This window comes from Apteryx mantelli, chromosome 12 (genome assembly GCF_036417845.1).
Source record: "Apteryx mantelli isolate bAptMan1 chromosome 12, bAptMan1.hap1, whole genome shotgun sequence".
Taxonomy (NCBI): domain Eukaryota; kingdom Metazoa; phylum Chordata; class Aves; order Apterygiformes; family Apterygidae; genus Apteryx; species Apteryx mantelli.
Window position 1 is genome coordinate 3,233,268 of NC_089989.1, and position 19,558 is coordinate 3,252,825.

At 51.6% G+C, this 19,558-nt stretch overlaps 2 protein-coding genes across 2 annotated transcripts in view; both read right to left on the minus strand.

Moving 5' to 3' along the window:
• Positions 1-6,807: 6,807 nt before the first annotated feature.
• UQCRC1 (ubiquinol-cytochrome c reductase core protein 1) lies at positions 6,808-15,602 on the minus strand. The gene is made up of 13 exons (XM_067303712.1): positions 15,501-15,602; positions 14,874-15,014; positions 14,404-14,490; positions 13,266-13,395; positions 12,291-12,489; positions 11,556-11,635; positions 11,292-11,407; positions 10,731-10,874; positions 10,282-10,442; positions 9,158-9,243; positions 8,559-8,647; positions 7,931-8,006; positions 6,808-7,042 (listed from the first exon to the last, which is right to left on the minus strand). Exons 1-13 carry the CDS (start codon positions 15,570-15,572, stop codon positions 6,978-6,980), a joined length of 1,446 nt encoding a protein of 481 aa, XP_067159813.1. The 5' UTR covers positions 15,573-15,602; the 3' UTR covers positions 6,808-6,977.
• A 583-nt stretch (positions 15,603-16,185) lies between these two features.
• Positions 16,186-19,558, minus strand: part of CELSR3 (cadherin EGF LAG seven-pass G-type receptor 3) — a 46,410-nt gene continuing 43,037 nt past the window's right edge. Inside the window, exons 47-54 of the mRNA XM_067303638.1 lie at positions 19,379-19,485; positions 19,144-19,213; positions 18,864-18,956; positions 18,486-18,590; positions 17,673-17,864; positions 17,457-17,511; positions 16,949-17,070; positions 16,186-16,689 (exon numbers count right to left, since the gene is read on the minus strand). Of these exons, the coding sequence (XP_067159739.1) occupies positions 16,666-16,689; positions 16,949-17,070; positions 17,457-17,511; positions 17,673-17,864; positions 18,486-18,590; positions 18,864-18,956; positions 19,144-19,213; positions 19,379-19,485 (768 nt within the window). The 3' untranslated portion in view covers positions 16,186-16,665. The remainder of the gene's footprint in view (positions 16,690-16,948; positions 17,071-17,456; positions 17,512-17,672; positions 17,865-18,485; positions 18,591-18,863; positions 18,957-19,143; positions 19,214-19,378; positions 19,486-19,558) is intronic.

The following is a 19,558-nucleotide window of genomic DNA, read 5'->3' on the forward strand; positions in this document are numbered from 1 at the left end:
CAGGCCACCCGATCAGGAAGAGGAAGTCGATGAGGCCTTCTACAGACAGCTGGAAGTAGCCTCATGATCCCAGGCCCTGGTTCTCATGGGGGACTTCAACCACCCTGATATCTGCTGGAGAGACAACACAGCTAGGCACAAACAGTCCTGGAGGTTCCTGCAGAGCACTGGTGACAACTTCTTGACACAGGTGGTGGAGGAGCTAACAAGGAGAGGTGTGCTGCTGGACCTGGTACTAACAAACAAAGAAGGACTGGTTGGAGATGTGAAGGTCGGGGGCAGCCTTGGCTGCAGTGACCATGAAATGGAGTTCAGGATCCTGCGAGGAGGCAGCAGGGCACTAAGTAGGATCGCAATCCTGGAGTTTAGGAGAGCAAACTTTGGCCTCTTCAGGGACCTACTTGGAGGAATCCCATGGGATAGGGCCCTAGAAGGAAGGAATGTTCAAGAGAGCTGGTTAATATTCAAACATCACCTCCTCCAGGCTCAAGAGCGGTGCATCCCTATAAGCAAGAAATCAAGCAAAGGGGGTAGGAGACCTGCATGGATGAGCAAGGAGCTCCTGGCAAAACTCAGCCAGAAGAAGGAAGTCTACAGAAAGTGGAAAGGGGGACAGGCCACTTGGGAGGAATACAGGAGTGTTGTCAGAGTATGCAGGGATGTGACGAGGAAGGCTAAGGCCCATTTGGAATTAAATATGGCTAGAGATGTCAAGGACAACAAGAAGGGCTTCTTCAAATACCTCAGTAGCAAGAGGAAGACTAGGGAAAACGTGGGCCCTTTGCTGAATGGGGTGGGTGCCCTGGTGACGAAGGATGCAGAGAAGGCAGAGTTACTGAATGCCACCTTTGCTTCAGTCTTTACTGCTCAGGCCGGCCCTCAGGAACCCCAGACCCTGGAGGCAAGAGAGAAAGTCTGGAGAAAAGAAGACTTTCCTTTGGTCGAGGAGGATCGGGTTAGAGATAATTTAGGCAAATGTGACACCCACAAGTCCATGGGCCCCGATGGGATGCACCCATGAGTACCAAGGGAGCTGGCGGACGTTATTGCTAGGCCACTCTCCATCATCTTTGAAAGGTCATGGAGAACAGGAGAGGTGCCTGAAGACTGGAAGAAAGCCAATGTCACCCCAGTCTTCAAAAAGGGCAAGAAGGAGGACCCAGGGAACTACAGGCCAGTCAGCCTCACCTGCATCCCTGGAAAGGTGATGGAACAGCTCATCCTGGAGGCCATCTCCAAGCATGTGGAGGACAAGAAGGTGATCAGGAATAGTCAGCATAGCTTCACCAAGGGTGAATCATGCTTAACCAATCTGATAGCCTTCTGTGAAGGAATGACTGGCTGGGTAGATGAGGGGAGAGCAGGGGGTGTTGTCTACCTTGACTTCAGCAAGGCTTTCCACACTGTCTCCCATAACATCCTCATAGACAAGCTCAGGAAGTGTGGGCTGGATGAGTGGACAGTGAGGTGGATTGAGAACTGGCTGAATGGCAGAGCTCAGAGGGTTGTGATCAGTGGCGCAGAGTCAAGTTGGAGGCCTGTAGCTAGCGGTGTCCCCCAGGGGTCAGTACTGGGTCCAGTCTTGTTCAACTTCTTCATCAATGACCTGGATGAAGGAACAGAGTGCACCCTCAGCAAGGTTGCTGATGATACAAAACTGGGAGGAGTGGCCAATACACCAGAGGGCTGTGCTGCCATTTAGGGAGACCTGGACAGGCTGGAGAGGTGGGCAGAGAGGAACCTCATGAAGTTCAACAAAGGCAAGTGCAGGGTCCTGCACCTGGGGAGGACTAACCCCATGCACCAGTACAGGTTGGGGGTTGAGCTGCTGGAAAGCAGCTCTGCGGAGAAGGACCTAGGAGTCCTGCTGGACACCAAGTTAAGCATGAGGCAGCAATGTGCCCTTGTGGCTCAGAAGGCCAATGGTATCCTGGGGTGCATCAGGAAGAGTGTTGCCAGCAGGTCGAGGGAGGTGATTCTCCCCCTCTCCTCAGCCCTGCTGAGGCCACATCTGGAGTACTGCGTCCAGTTCTGGGCTCCCCAGGACAAGAGGGATGTGACACTACTGGAGCAAGTGCAGCGAAGGGCTACAAAGATGATTAGGGGACTGGAGCATCTCTCTTATGAGGAAAGGCTGAGAGAGCTGGGCCTGTTTAGCTTGGAGAAGAGAAGACTGAGAGGAGATCTTATCAATGTGTACAAGTATCTGAAGGGAGGGTGTCGAGAGGATGGGACCAGACTCTTTTCAGTGGTGCCAAGCGACAGGACGTGAGGCAACGGGCACAAACTGAAACACAGACGCTTCCATCTGAACATGAGGAAATACTTTTTCACTGTGAGGGTGACAGAGCACTGGAACAGGTTGCCCAGAGAGGCTGTGGAGTCTCCTTCTCTGGAGATATTCAAAACATGCCTGGATGCAATCCTGTGCAATGTGCTCTAGGTGACCCTGCTTGGGCAGGGGGTTGGACTAGATGATCTCCAGAGGTCCCTTCCAACCTCAACCATTCTGTGATTCTGTGACAACGAAGATAAATCCTGCCACTAGCTGTTCCCCGTTTAATCCCAGCTCATATCCGTCTGGGATGGCTGTAGCTGGCAGTCAGGCTTGGATGGGCCCTTTGTCCACTTCTTTTTCAAGCAATGAATATGCTAAAACTTTAGATGAGCTGTTTCCATTTCCAAGCATCTTAGAAGCTGCAAGATTTAGCCCCTCCGGAACCTCCGACTCCTCTGCTGGAGCAGCCATGCCTAAACCCACCAGGACACATGCAAGGGCAACCCCAGCACATTCCACTGGAACATGCAGTGATGGCTCCAAGTTCTAATTTCTGACTATGTATCCAGGTACCTCTGCTCCCTGCTCCTCTCCCCTGGTGTGCAAAGTGCCCACATTACACAGAAAGGCAAGGTAAAGCAGATGGGGCCTGGGCAGGCCAAGCCTGGAAGTCTGCCAAGTATCGTGCACCACCCTCACCGCAGTCATCCTGCAACCTTGCTGCAGTGACATTTATTCATAAGAAGGGCTCAGCCTCCCTCTGAACAAACCCTGCTATATAGGGGCTGGCCTAGATGAAAGGTACCTGATCATAGCCACACGCATCTCTTGGTTCAATCCTTGCACCAATGGGCTCAAGTAGTATTAGGATCTGGGAACACAAGACACTAGCAAAGCTGCACTTCTCTTGCTCTGTCTTCTAAACCCTGTTCCCCTATTGCTGCTACAGCAATTTTCCACTGGCCTCAGCAGAAGAGCTGGTAGAGAACCAGGCCCGGAGGGCTGAGGACTCTCCTCCCAAAAGCTCTCTGGCATAAAAGAGAGGCACGGATCCAAGCCTCTCGTTTGTGTGAAAGCCTCTCTGCAGCTCCCCGGTTCCCTGAGGACAGGCTTGGCTCAGCACCTATGATTAGTATCAACTGTACTTTCCAGGGGGGGTAATTAGTTCAGGTGAGGCAACTACTGACAATTGGCTGCTGTGGCCCGTCTCTTGGCAAGAGCACGAATCCCAAACAAGCAGCTCACATATCAAAGGGGCTGCCTGCTCCACAAGCAGATCCACCCTGTACATCTGTCCCTGCCCTGCAACCCGAAGCTGGGGGCATTGACAGCTTTTCCTGTTAGAGACCAGTGAAACCTGGAGCGCTGAGCAGAAGTGCGTAGCAAGCGTTCCCATTTTCATTGCTAAATTTTATGCTCCCGGAGTAGCTCTGCTGCATGGTGGAAAGTCAGCGAAGTACTGGTGCAGGTGGCTATACAACACCTTGGATAGAGCGCGCATGCACAAAACAATGCACAGCATCCTCCTTTCCAAATCTTCCTCTCTTCCAGCCAAGAGATGGAGAGCCAAGGTGTCAGGGAGGGAAAGCAATTGCCTAGAGGTAGGTGAAGGGTGTATCCTCCAAGGAAGGAACTCTAATGGGAGAGGATAAGACAGCTAACACCATGCAAAAGGAGAGGGAGCAAAGGCCAATTCGTACATCAGACTAAATTTATCAGCACAGTCTAATGGGATCCCAAGTAACCTTCCAAGTGAGGTAGCAAAATAAAACACTTAAGCCATTGAAAACTAGACTGGTCAAAGAGCCCCGCAGAACAATCCCACATTGTCTGGAGAGCCAGGAAACAGATTTATTAGGTCACCCAGGCCATCTCCAATTTCAGTGAAATTGCCCTGTTCTAGGGATGGTTCCAACTCCCTCCTTCAGCGCTGCTGCTGTCCTTCACCGGGTAGCAGAAATTACAGGAAGGGGAGGGGAGCGGTCCAGCAAAAGATCTCACGTTTTCAAGGATCAGGAAAAGCATTTGGGTAAGATATTTCTGCCATGCCAGACACTGCCCAGTGTGGATTCCCTTGGACTGAGGCTGCTCTGATGGAGGAACAGAAATACAGACTTGTGGCTCAAACAGCAAGAAACCTGCCAACTAGTTCAGAGCTTCACTTCCTCTGACACTGAAGGATCCAGCTGTCAAATACCTGATGACTCAGCACTAACTCTAGGTTATGCTTCCCAAGCCCCTCAGCAAGGCTCTGATCAAAGATGTCTTACCAGCCAGTATTACTCTAGACTTTTGAACGGGCTTCCTCTCCCAACTTTTATATCCCCACCCTGGCTACTTGTAAAGGTTGCTTACCACCAAAGAAATAAAAACTGTGTGAAATATCACACCATCTCTCACTTTTTAAAGCTGGTGAGATACCTGCATTTCTGGAAGCATGAACTTTCATAGCGCCCAAACACCACAGGCACTTCAAGGCAAAGCGCCACTGGAAACACAGCCAGAAGATGCTGACAAACATTACGGCACTGCAACATTCAGCCACCATTCCCCAGCTGCTAGCGGACACCGCATAGCACTGCACACACCGCTAGTCACCGCAGCGCAGTTTCCAGCGTAGATCAGCCCAGATACTCAGATTCTGACATGGATAAAAGCATCTGAAAATACCTTCCGTGCCACATTACCCAGCCAACTTTGCAGAGCTGCAGCCTTGTGGTCAGGAGGGAGCAGGTGTGAGTCCTCACTGAAGTGCTGTGAGCACGCTGCTCAGGGCAGCCAGCCTGCCTCTTTTGCACAGAAACAAAGCAGTTTGAAAAGCAAAAGTTGCAGAGGGGTTTGAATTTGCTCCTCAGCACGATGTAGCGCAGGATGGCTTGGGGAATTACTCAAGAAAAACAGCCATTTCCAAGCAGGTAGCTCCAGAGAAGATGACTTGTAGGAAATAAACAAAGCAAGGATGTACATCTCCCTTCCCCATACTCCTCACCAATTGTAAAGTAGCCTGGAAGCTCACTGAGAAAAAATACAGTAATGGAAGACAACAGAAGATTAAGGTCTAATTGCAGTCATAAAACCAAGACAGAATCATTTACTGATTCCACAAGGCTTGAGGCATAAGTGAGCTTGTTCAGTTTTTCAGCCCTTAGTGCGCTTGTAACGAGCCAGAGCTTGCAACAATAGTTAAATTCAAATTGCATCAAGAACATTTAACAGTTTTGAACTTGCCTAGTATACGCAATGAGTTCAGACACACTGACTCTCTCATCAAGAATCCGGATTCAGCGCAAATGATTTAGTACACTGGATTAGTCTCAAATGTAATGACTAACTCTTGGAAACTTTTACACTATTTTTAAATCCCACTTGTCAGGGCAGCACCTGAAAATTAAATGAGAATCCCAAAGAGAATTATCCCAAAGACAAAAATTAAGCAGAAGTACCTTGCTGCTTCAAAGTAGAGATGTGATAGGCTAGTGCCACCTGGTGGGAAGCTTTTCTCCACTTGTTCAGTTTGATTCTGTCTGCTTTCTGTTCCATACTTCAGCTTTCTGGAGGCAAGACATGGGAACAAGAACCCAAAGACAGACACCAGACAAGCAGGAAGACCTGTGTAGTTCTTTCAGCCATTCAAACTTAGAGATTATCTTCCAGATATAGGACAGGTCACTCTACACTTTAGTCAGCAGCTTCTCAGCTATTGCATAAGGACTGATCAGATGGTGCCTCATTTGGAGGAGACACGCAGAGACAAAAACCAACTCGGCTCATTGCTGAGCTGGCTCGTATCTAACCAAGAAGCTTAAGGATGAGAGGCACTATATCCCATTAAGGTTCTGGAGAGGTGTTTGTCTAGCAACAGCTCCAGCTCCTTACAGTGCTCCCAACTCTGCTACAAATAACCCCCTTAACTCCACCAACACATCAGGCAAAGCCAGGTTGGTTGCCCTCATGAGTTTAGATAAATGGTGTGAAGTCAGCTGACCAGTTTTATCTGGAAATGAGTAAAGAGAGAGGGTTTGCAAAAGAAGAAGCAGTCACTCCAACAAGAAGAGGGTAAAAAACAGTGAGGCCAGAAATATTAACGCCACACCGCAGGGACTGGAAGAGGACAAGCTTTCCATAGAAGCATTTTGATCTCCTTGACAAGCAGAAAGGGAGCAGAGCGGTCCCCTCAGATGAGGGCCCTTCATTTTAGGTCTGTAGAAACGATAATGCTAAAACCCAAGTTTGACCATGCTGCCACTCCACAGAAGCACACAGAAGAAATAACTAGGGCCACTCTGACAGCTTTACACCAGGGGAAGACTTGCTCCTCCCAGCCTAAAGACAAGACCTGTGAACTCAGTGGCCTGGCAGGACAATACCAGATAAGGACAGAGGAGGAACAGGCTACAGACACCAGATTTTTGTAAAGTGACCCCAGACAAATCAAGACTTACTGGCCCAGTACATCACCGACTTGGAAAGGTTAAGCCAGTCTACACACACAGCCCAGCAAGACAGAGCAACTCCCCAGCAGAGCCAACTCCATTTAGGATATATTTATTTTTATTATTACACATTTAACATCAAGATGACAGCCATTTTGACAGGACTGATCTTGACCCTGGCGCACAAGACATTCAGAGCCAGACAGAACCTCAGGAGCCCTGTCACAGTCCACAACTTCACTGTTTCCATCCTGCAGGGACACATCCTAGAAACGAATCCAGTACATGGCACTGCGGATACGGTTGTAATCCAAAAGCTGTTCAATAGGACCTGAGTGAGCGAAACAGAGTTAGTCACTGGAGAGGTAGTTAAAATTCCCGTGAAACAGTTCCCACATTCTTGGAGCAGACAGTGGCAGAGCAGACCATGCTCAGAATCCAGAATAGCTACACACAAAACTAGGCAAGTACAGCTCAAATCTGCACCAGAAAAGCTGGCAGAAACCATGTCCTGACAGAAGAACCGTTATTAATTTCCTCAGAGTAATTTGCCTTCTCCCGGTGCTCCGCAATGCTGAATACACTTTCACATTCAGGTATGAAATACAGGGAGCCACCAAATCACAGCGATTTTGATAAGTTCATTGCAGCTTCCTGTTTGAAAACCCTCTCCTTTTTCCAGACTGCTCTACTTTGTAGGCCCAGAGGAAACAGCTGCATAGAGGAGGGGAATCCACTACACACAGGAAGGAGGCAGCAGAGCTGAGCTGAGCTGAGCTAGCTGTTCAGGCAGGCTTTCCAAGAGGAATTTGTCCTTGGCCAGACAGACATGTCGGAGCAGCACAAGAGAATCAGGCCCCTTCACTTCCCTTACATAAACCACCGTGACTCCAGGGTAAGGACACCTGGCAGATACCGTTGAGCCCCCACCCAGCTCTGGGACTCCCACTGTTAGTCACAGCTCCGCAGCAAGCAGAGAGGTGGGAGGATGGCCAGCAGCTCACTGTCACTGTACCTCCATCATCTGCGGGTTTGATTTCCTGGCAAACATGCCTTGGCACATCTAATGTGCAGAGGCAGGAAGATAACAGCAAAAGAACCAGAGTGATTAAGAGGCCAGAACAGATGTGTGGAAAGTGCCTGCACTTTGCTTCCACTCAGCTCCTGACCACCTCCTGGTTTTTTTGAGCTACCACATACTAATCGCCTGCTCACTTACCAACTGCTGCAACTGCTGGGCATTTGTCATAGATGTATTTACTGCAGACCTCCCGCACCATTCTTGCGTCAACAGCCTAAAAAGCATCAAACAAGCAGTCAATAACCCTTCCGCATTTCTCCAATTTGCAAGTTACTACTGACATTACATATCGAGACCATTAAAAACACACTGTCAGACCCTTTGGGGCCATCTGAACCAACTGTCTAGCTCTCATCCGCCACAAGGTCGGACAACGCTCCACATAAGGCATTCTTCTGAGGATACAGAAGACATGGCAGTCCAAAAACTGCAGTCTTAGAAGGGATACAGTGGCTGCAGAAGTATACAAACTAGAGAGTGGCCACCTCTAAGGAAACTGATACAGAATTTCAGGTTGTGTGGCTTAACACAGCCATACGCCCTTTTTCTGGGATGAACTGGATCCAGCCACAGGGACACAAGATACAGAGAGTCTGTGTCACACATTCTAACACGCAGATATCGCCATCAGTGAGCTGACTGCCTGGACTCCAGGCATCTTGACTAAGGGATAAGTAAGCCTTGTGTCACTGCAGCAGACTAAGGCCAGAACCAAGGCTGACACCAAGTATGCTGAGGTACTCCAAAAAAACAAATGGATACCTACAGCAATCCTGGAATCCCATTCCTCCAGAGGGATACGGCGTCCATAGTTTAAGAGATGGCTTCCAATATTCTCACACACTGGGGTAGTACCTAGGAGATGTTGAAGACATCACATTGTGAGCAAAATAAAAAGCCTTCTGGAATTTCATAGCTTGATCATCAGTCTGGAGAAAGCAGATACAACCAACTCTAGTTATTAAACAGCTCCAGATAAAACTCACAGTTGTAGTTACCATTCCAAGCAGCTCCAGCAGGAGTTAAGCAATAGAAAGATTCTCCCTAGTCTCCAGAATTGTTCACAGCTAATACAGACCAGTTTGAGTGTCTCATTTTAACTCTGCCAAGCAGCACATGAGCTCAGCACTCTGAGCAGCAGAATGACCAGAAGTTTACAGTCAGGGCCAGCCTGGAGCACAGAAGGCTGGGATCAGACGCTTTGACAACGGAGCAAGAGGAACACAGAGCAGAGCAGAGGGACTTTTGCTCAATGCCTGCCTGTGGTACTGTAACGTTTAGCAAAGAACTCCTGCTCCCCAGGAGGGACAGGAGTGGTAACCCTCTGAAAGCCTCATAGCGATCACTCCATAAACCAGAACATACCATCCAGCTGAGCCACCATGGCATTTCGGAGGAAGTTCTTGGCTCTCTTCACCTCTGACTCTGTGGTACTAGTGCACAGACGCATCCTGGAAAGGAGATGGAAAGACCACTAAAGAGTAAGTGAATCCCTCCCCTTCCCAAGCCCCTGCAGGAATAAGCCAATTTCAACGTTTCTCCTGCAGGCTAGAGACTCAATCTTGACCACTGCAGAGTAGCTAATAACAGGGGAGCACTGAACAGCAGGAGAGAGAAAGAGTTCAAGCTTACAGGCGGGGAGCATCAGCCAGCACTTTACATGCTGAGTTACACTCACAAAGCTCTAAGCAGCCTTGGTGCCGGCTCTAGCTTAGCCACCAGGCGAGGGGTCTGCGGTAGGCTGTCACAAGAGCCGGCCCGTCAGCTATTCCCACGCATGGCCAGCTGCTATGGAAACTGGTGCTGAAAGAACAAGGCAGTTCTACACAGTCTGTTAAACTCCAGCTGCTAAATCCCTTTCTCCCCTGCCAACAACAAGGTCTCTGGGGCAAGGGCTAACTCCATCTGCTCCGTACACAGCACAGCACGGCTCTGAATCTCCGTTGTAGCCTCTAACCATTACTGGGATATAAATGTACACAATAAGACAAACAGACAGAAGGTTCCCTAAGTCTGGGACGGCCCCAGCAGCGAGGCATTTATCAGTCACAACACAACAGTTGTGAACACAAGAATTCTGCCTGCTTTGCCCAAGTTTAAAAAGACAACGGAGATAAAAAGCCTCTTGGGCACCTGCAAGGACCTTTTCCCTAAAGAACAATCTCACTTAAATATAAAAAAACCCTCATCCCCAAATCTCAATGCTAAAATTGGGAAACCACGAGCTAAAAACCTAACCAGCCCAAAGGGATAAAACTAGCAACAGCAGTTTGATGAGAAGAAACAACTCCTGATACCTGTTTCTCTCAAAAGCCACATCCCAAGACAGTTATAGAAACCACTCGTAGGATGATTTGACCAGAACGTGAGTTATCAAGAAGTTCATATAGAGACACAGTGCTCTGAAGATCTAATATGAGTTCCACCAGTTCAGATGCCCTTGAGAGGGTCAGATCTTAAACAGAACCTTTTGCTGAAGGCATACTTACCACTCGCCCTGAGCGCAAGACAGCATATCGTCTATGGACAGAGGATCACAAACAAAATGGAAACCAAAGAGGCCGGTATCAGAGTAGGAGGTGTTGAATGTCTGGAAACTGTGGCAGAGTTTATGCTCCACGGCAAGTGTAGCCAGCCTGCTGGACTGATTCTGTAAATAGAGATACCCTCAGCCATTCCAATATAAAAGCTTTCTCAGAGCAAAAATCCCCTCCAATTGAGCTGTTTTCACAAAGACCACAGACAACACAGAGCACAACACATCCCAAGAACTGTCCCGGATCAGCCCCGATTACACTTCTATCCCACTTTCTAGATTCCTGACCACTTCACAGTTGGAAGGTAAACACAATAGCACCCCATTAGCACATCCACCCAAAGACTCCAGAATTAATTAAAGGGCTCTGGGCTTTCCCAGCCACATTCCCAACTCTCTTACCTTACCACCTCCAAATGTGCGGTCATAGCGTCCAATGATAGAGTTAGCCACAAGGAGGACGACATTGTCGGGATCAGCCCATCCTGGACCCTCCACGGCAAGGGCAATATGGGCATGGGGCAGAGCATCATCTCTGACACGGATCTAGAAAACCAGCAGGGAGCAGAGGAGAGCTGCATCAGCACTATGGCTATGTCTGCTGTCTGGTGCAAAGCCAGGTGGACAAATTAGAGGACTTAATATTATCCCAGGGAAATCAAATAGTCTCAGGCAGAGCTGAGCACGAACCAGCTGCCTCTGGTTTCAGTTTTCCAGTAGATGATGTGAGCAACGACCTCACATTCCTAAAGGATTTTGGCCCTATCTAACACTCATTACACTGCAGCAACAAGCCCCAAGAAAGGAGCGTCGAGGCACTACCAAGCTGCTGCCTGTTCGCTCATTAGCTCCTCTGAGATATACGAACAGATTGTCCCTCCAAAAGGAGCTATACCTGGTTTCACATTCATTCAGCAGTTTGGCAACAGCTGCTTGCTTTGCTGAGGAACAAAACAACTTTACCTCGCTCCCGGTGAAGCGGCAGCGTGGGAGAATAGGCACAGCATCCTCTTTGTAAGTAAAGGGCACTCCACTGAAGTGTTGCTTAGCTACATCTACCAGCTCCTTGTGCGAAATACCTGACAACAGAGATTTGCAGCCTTAAACAGCTTCATTTAACAAAATCATCTTATTTTATGTTAGAGATAACAGCTCTGTGCGACAGGGGTTTGATCACCAGCTTGAAAATACCCGGGCTTTCTAAAGTCACAACGATCTAGGACTTACCTCCAGCAGCTGCCAGGACCATACGAGGTGCCTTGTAGTTAATATCAACATATGAAGCTAGATCTGCACGAGTCAGATGCCTAGAGCGCACAAAGAGACTTAATAAATTAGCAACTCGGAGATGGAAGGATGAGAAACTTATGGGAAGCAAGAGTACAGTGCAGAGACAGCAGCAATGTATTTGATTGTCTTAGTTATGGGGAAACAATACTTTCTAGAAGTGTGACTGCAGTGTCTGTTTTCCTCACACTGTTATTCTAGAACATAGAGAATGGAAATAAGCAGCCAAGATAGAGAGTTAAGGACAGAGTTCAAATGCAGGCTAGGCGAGCATCAGCCTCTGCTCACTGGGCTACCAATGGCCTAGCAGGCGTCTGCTTGAGGCTGCTGCTCTAGTGAGCATCCCTAGCTCTTAAACTCTCTCAAGGTGTCAAACTGATAAGCATAGGAGAAGGTTTGACCAGGCCCCTACCAGCCTCACACATCCTACACGAAGGGCAATTCTGGAGAAGGATGTGTGCACTCCTACACTTACACCAGCACCAAGGGGGAAAACACAGTCAAGACAAAGTGAAACGCTCACGAGAGCAGATCACCTCTGCGTACAGCACCACGTGCTCCTTGCACACACCCTGGACTGGTTCCCTTGTGCAGTCACCATTACTGAGAAGTGGGAGTCATGCACCCCAAGGACTGAACCTGTGGCCTGGGTACCGCATCCAATCTGTTGCTCACTTGATGGTCTCAGTGGTCCCCTCAACAGTGCGGCCCAGCGCAGTCCCCTGGAAAGCAGTGGCATGAAGGTAATCAAAGGTAACGTCCGTCAAGTTGTTGTCGATTTCTTTCAACTCCTGAAGGATGACGCCACGTTCCTTCTCGATCTGAGACTCCTCCAGTGCACAGTTCTGCACGATGTCAGCCAGAAGCTCAACAACTGTAACACATTTCCTACATTAACCATCCCACTGCCCGACTGCTGCCCAGTGCTGCTGAAAGGGGAAGAGACACGCGAGCTGCAGGGACACAGGCAAGAGCAGTGAGCAACAAACCATGCTGGGGAGGGGAAGCAACATAACGGAGATTTGTACTACCCTTTCCCACAGCATCGAAGAGAGAAACAACACTGTTTTGGCATGAAGAAACCTCCAGGTTTGCATGCTATGTGCCCCTGATAGCTCATCAGTGCAAGCAGAAAGTTGGAACATGACTGCAAAAGGGGGAGCACAACAGAAGCAGGGTATAGCGCAGAAACAAGCCGAACCCTTGCAGAGAGCTTGTCGTATCTACAGCGAGGCCCACAACACTGGCTCTGACTCAAATCACAACCCCTGGACAAGTGACACAAATAGGAGCATGCACAAGGTAGCATGGTGACACAGTAGCTGCCATCGACCTCATTTTCCCAAATCCATAAAACAACCACAGATTACCGAAACTCCCTCTCTTTTCTGGCAATGTAGCGCACCATGACACTAAGAGCTTTGCAAAAGCTGGTTTTAAGAACACACGAGCTCGCAGCCTTGAAGCACCATTTTTCGGCAGTGCTTTCTTCTGCTGTCACCTAGAACCTGCAATTTACTGCTCAGCTACAACTTCATTGCTCAGTCTGTTGTTAGAAAGGATGCTGGTGGGAGAGGCACACACACACATACACACACACTTGCTTAGTCCTCAATCCCCGAATCGGACTTTGTCCAGCAGCCATCCTACCTTTGGGCATGTCCTTGGACAGGGCTTTTATGTAATAGGCAGTCTGCTCACGCGAGGTGTACCCGTTAAGGTGAGCACCCATACTCTCCACTTCCTTCTCAAAAGCGGCACAAGGACGCTTCTTTGTGCCCTGAAAGAAACCAGGTAAATGCAACTAAGAATGGTCAAATTTCCTTCTGGGCAAGCTAAAGAGCTAAAACAGTAAAAACTGTCACTTGACTCATAAAAGCCAAGAGCAAGTGCACAAAACAAGAGATATAAAACTTGGTTTACTTACCCTAACTAAAGAAAGGTTGAGATGTATTTTGAAAGACCAGTAAGAACCCAAAAGGCAAAGAGAATCTGAGCTTAAGCTAAGGAACAACGGTGGCTGAAGAACACATCAGTAGAAGTAAAACAAGAATAAGCCAGAACCAGAAATGAGAAGCGAGTTTCTAGCCATCCAAGGAGCAATATTCTGGAGAAACCTTCCAATAGGAACAGAAAACTACTTCTAAAATAGAGCTCGACTCTTCAGGATTGAATCAGATGCTGCAGTTGCCTATGACAGCACGGGCTGGATGGGAGTCAGCAAGCCCCAGGCCTTCTGCCCTGGTAGGCACATATAAAGGACTGTTCAGCACACAGTTATGTTATTAGGGAAGTAAGAGCTGGAGTCTTCAAACTTTGCCTGTCCACTAACAAAACCACTGAAAAGTCAGCAGCTACAGGAAATGCTGCTTTGAGCTCTGCCTGCTAACCTGAAGAAACATGTTTCATAATATCGTCCTGCGTGTGTGCGCGCGCTACAGAGGAGCTAGGACGGTCACGATCAGAACCACAGGGTTAGGGACTCAGTCTCAGTCGTTACTTAAAATTTTCTTCCTTTACGAGGGGAAATAATGATTAGCAAATAAGAGCTGCCGTAATTCATGCATGCTTGCAGCTTGCCACATGTTCAAACACAGAGCACCATATAAGTTAGGTGCCTTTGTAAAAATTTATTTTTTTACTACGTACAAAGTTTCTGAGGTTCAGATAAACTGATTTACACTCTCTTTTAACAACAACAGCCTCTGAAGTGAGAGCTCAACATATAAGTAGTTGTCCAGGACAGATCTCCACACAATCCTATGCCAGATCTAGCATACTGCTTTACCTTAAACGCCAGATGTTCCAGGAAGTAACCGGCTCCATTGTTCTTCTCATTTTCATAGCGGCTCCCCACCCTAATCCACACACCCACCTAACAGAAAAAGCAGCAAGTACATATATTAGAAAAGAAAACAAACAGCACATTCAAGCCTGATGCCCATATGTATAACAGCAAGGAAAAAAACTGCAGTCCAGAGGTATTCCACTAGTAGCACCAAAATAAGAACGAGCACCAGCAACTGACAGTTTCCAGTATACATTTAGACTCTTCATTTAGCAGTGTCACAAGAACCTTTGACAGTTTTGCCAATGGTATAATAATTGCTGGTCACTTATGCTCTGACCAATTAACAGAAAGAAGGGTCTCCGCCAGAAACTTTGGTTCAAATATGGGTTTGTTACTTTTGGAAGATCAGTTACAGACTAGACAAAAATGACTATTTCAAGTACGTCCTCAAACTATCTTAAACTTACCGTACATGTCGGCTGATTAGACTCCTCTGAAGCTACACGGAGACCATTTTCCAGAGTGGTGACTTGTGTTTCAGGAATATTATGGAGTGCCTGGGCATAAGTAACAACACCTCGGTTCCTCGTCAAAGTCAGTAAGGCCGCCTAAAGAAAAGGCCGTTATCACTATTAAATAGCAACTCCCTTCTGCAAGCCAGACCTGCAGAACAGACTGCCAGGCACAGAATCTGCCTGTGGAAGCCCCTGAGGCAGGCCCCGACCCACCCAGCGACGTTTAGTTGTAAGGGCACAGCAGACTGGAAACCGGCAGAGGTTTCAAACATTAAACAGGTACTAAAAAGCACTGAAGAGTCGCACAGTCCAGTCAAGCCTGGTTTCTCCACCGGAGGAAAGGAAGGGACAGAAGGCCCCTGGCGAGCCCCGCAGCGGGGAACGATCCCGGTCCCGCGGTGTGTGTGTGAGGGGGGCGGTTTCCATAGCGACCGCCGCCCCCGCCCCGCAGGCCGCCGCGTCCCCGTGACCTTCCCCGGCGGGGAGGCTGTGGCCGGCGGCCCCGCGGGGCCTCCCGCTCCCCTCGCCGCCGCTCCCCCCTCGCCGCCGCCGCCCCCTCCGCCGGCCGCGGGGACTCACGGGGGAGCGGGAGCCCCGCAGGAGGGCCCGCCCGGCCGCGCAGCCCACCCGGCACACAGAGGACGCCGCCATCTTGTCACTTGGCCGCCGACGGAGCGGGCCCGAGAGCGCATGCGCAGGAGAGAGGAAACGGATGGGCGGGAAGGCGCATGTGCATGAACCTCGGCGGGGGGGGGCCAGGAGGTGCGCATGCGCAGGAGGAGGCGTGAGGGAAGGCTGCCGGATGCCAGGAGCCGGGCAGGGGACGCATGCGCAGAATGGGGCGAGGGGTGCGGCGGCGCCCCCTGGTGTCGGGAGGGCGTCGCGGCGGGGTGCGGGGGGTCCCAGTCCCTCGGGGATGACGCGGGGTGGGGGGGGGGGAACGGGAGCGGGACCTTTTTCGGGGCCGGGAGCCGCCTGCCCCGGGGCCAGGCGCCCTGCTGCCCCGTGCTGCTCCGATCCCCGCGCCCGGCTGCTCGTGCTGCTCGTGAGCGACCCCTCCAACACCAGGGCCTCCCTCCGCCTCAAGGTCTTCAAGCGACACCGAAGGGGTGCAAAGAGTGGCCGGGACCGGGGGCAAGAAAAGGGCCAAAGGGGCACAGTAGTTAAGAGTCAACCTAACTGTATCATCCGATAATATTCATATGGAAAAGCTGACTCTGGCCGGAGAGCGCCAATCATTAACAACAACAGACAAAAGCACATCTTGGCTGAGGACACGTTTATTGAGAAATATTCATCAGTCACATGGTGCTTTAAAATTAATGCTCAGAAATGCTACAGTATTTTAGCGCACTGACAACCAGAGCAGAGGGCAAATGTCCCGTGCCAGCTTGGGCAACCTGCCAGGCGGGGGCACGTCCGGCGAGGGGGCCTTCCTCCTCCTCGGGGATCCAAAAATTGGCACCATCTCCCAGCGATGGCTTGGCCCCGGAGCTGCCCCACGCCAGGAGGGTGTCCCAGCTTGGTGACGGGCTCGTATCTGAGGTAGCTGGCTGGTTTTGCCGGGCGTCCGACGGGGCCGGCTGAGGGCAGGAGGTCTCCTGGCACCCGAGCAGCACTCGGCAGCAGGAGAGCTCATGTCTTTGGAGGAGCCCTATGGTGGGAGGTCCCACATCACCAGCCCTGGAGCATCTTCTGGAGACCTCCCTCGGCGACGGGGCTCCGACGTCCCCCTCTCACGGGGCTACATTTTGGTGCTGGAGCACACCTACGGAGCGGGGCAGTGAGAGGTTGGTCCAGCTGGACCCCTCCAAGCAGCATGCCAGGTCTCCACTAGCGCTCCTGGCCCCGCAGACCCCGTGGCGAGGAGGGAGTGCGCCACCCAGCAAGGTCCCCAGGGGCTCACGCCATGGGGAGCCGTGTCTCCAGCGCAAGCCCATGAACACAATCCCAGTGCAGCCCCCAGGAGACACACAGAGGAGGGGAAGGATGGCCATGTCCCTGCTAGCGGGGAGGCCGATGCTTACCAGGGCTTCTTCCCGCTGCCCAGTGACATGGACTACGGCATCATGCACTGAGGCGAAGAAGTGGTGCTTGGTGATGGTCTGGCTGAAGAAGTTGCCCCTCTCCAGCTGGGCGATGACGGACACTGTGTGGAGGGAGAAGCGCCCACCATGATGGCACCGTGGCCCCCATCCCACCCCCACCAGCCTCTCCCCACTCTGCAGTGGCAATTGCCTCCCCAGTGAGAGTCCCCATGAGGGGACATGCCGCACTGGGGCCATGGGGCTCAAGATGGGTCCCCAAGCCAGATGACACCCCAGTGGGATCAGGCTGTGGAAGGGCTACCCCAGGGCTCAGGAGGGCCCTGTGGCTGCTCCATGTCAGCCAGGAGCTGCATCCCTTGTGGAAATCCTGGGAAAAGGGACACCTGGAGATGTGGAGGCCACGGTGGGCCACCAAGCACTCAGTCGTGTCCTTCCAAAGGGGTGGCCTTGCCCCATGAGGGCTGATGACCCTGCAAGGCCTCCTCACCCGGGCAGCCAGCAATGAAGACGTCCACCTCTATCTCCCGGAAATCCCTGAAGATCTGCAAATGGCAGCAAACACACAGACAGGTGTCAGGCTGCCCCGTGAGCGTGGGAAATGAGGCAGACGGCCGCTATCCCACCGCCCCCAGTGGGGCATTTGGGAAGCTTTTTGCAAGGTGGCCGGCGGACGTCTTCCCTGCTCCCCCAGCCTTTTCCTTACATTCTTCAGGATCTTTATGGAGACTGTGTCCACAAAGTTGACGGGGCTGAAGTCCAGGATGACGGTGTGGAAGTCAGGCACAGGGAGCCCCAGGGAGCGCAGGGTGGGCTCAGCAGGCGTGCTGCCCTCCGCTGCCTCCTGACCCAGGTCGATCACTGCAATGCCTGGCCCATTGCACTCATTCTCCGCATCCTGGGGGGAAGGAGACCCAGCATCACCTCACGGCAGCTGACAGCACACCGGGCTGGGCCAGCAGGCTGGAAAGTGCCACCCTCCCTTGTTTTTCCTTCCCTAAAATGTTGTTGGGTTTGGAAAGGGGCTTTTGGCTGTGTTACGGTGAGGGAAGGGGGTGGTGTCCGGTGGCTGGTGCATCTCTTCCACCTGCATCTCGCTTTCAGCATTTGCAACCCTGTCTGGGTTTGCTGGTTTCAACAACCATGCACTGACCTGGCTCTTCCCGTTGCCAATATACAGGGGCTCGCGGACTCCCACTAATGACTTTCCCTGGATTCTGGTCCATTAGCTGTTGCTCTCTCCGTTTTGATGATTAACTCACCAACTATTAGTGTCTCACTGGCTCCTCGGCATAATCATTAACAGCCTTGGCCTCACCTGCTGACCTCGGACACGGCTCTGGCATTGCAGCCCTGCCTCCATCTCTGCTCCTCACCTGGCGACCCAGCCCGAGCACGCACCCCAGCCAGCTGCAGGAGCAGTTCCCAGGAGCCCACGGGGATTTCTGTGACACCCAACCCCAGAGCTCGGAGGGGGAGCCGGGCAGAGGGCCCTGACGGTCGCAGCCCTGGGAAGCACCTTTTGCCTCTTTGCCTTCTCCTTCTCAGCTTGCTTCTGCCGTTTCTTCAGCTTCTTGAGGGCCTTCTTCTTCTTCTCAATCAGCCGGTCCACATTGGTGCCGCTCTGTGAAACGATACACCCTGTTCCTGGTCCACTGCTGCCAGCCCATGGGAGCTCTCCCAGGGGCACTTGGCCCCCATCTCCCTCCCGCTACCCAACCCCAAGCGGTCCCATATGCCACCAGGGAGCTGCTCCAGGACCCATCCGTGGTGGCACAAGAGGGACCTGGCAGAGCACATCTGGATGCCCAGGACCAAAGCCTCCCTTGGGCAGGGCAGCAGGGACCAGGGTATGGCACCCGCCTGTAGTGGCCCAGGGACTTTGCCTCCCCCCTACCTTCTTCTTCAGGGCCTCAGAATACAGCTCTGCATTGGCAAAATAGATGGTGGAGGAGGAGCGGAAAATCTTCACGCCAGGGACCTCCTGAGCCTGGAGGAGACAGGGAGGGCATGCTACCTCTGGAGACACGAGGAGTGCTGCCCTCTCCTCTGCCCCCAGCTCTGGTCTTCCATGACTTCCCTCAAAACGCCCCCCTGGGTCATCTTCCCACAGCGTCAAGCCACCCTGGCCTCCTGCAGGCACTTCTCACATACCCCCAGCGCCTTGACTTTTTTACCTGCTTGTATTCGACCGTGTCCCTGTAGATGTCCGTGTCAGAAATATGCCCCAGGATGGAGTAGTGAGGCCTGCAGGGAGAAGAGTGAAGAGCTGAGATTGCTGATGGCTTCATCCACCCCTCGGGAAGTGGTGCCCAAACACCACCTCCTGAGTGATCCCAGCACACCCCCTGGGCTCGCATGCCCCTGGCTCCCAGGACGAGCTCCCCCGGCCCCTGCTCAGGGGCTACTCACAGCTGGGTCTGGAAGACGACGGTGAGCAGTGCAAAGGCCACTGAGACCCCCAGGCCCAGGTCCAGGTTCAGCAGGAGGGTGGCCACGAATGTCACAATCCAGACCATCTGGAGGGGGTGACACAGCTCAGTGGCACCCGGCCTTCCCGCTGGCACTGGCCCGCCATGAGAGCCTCATGGA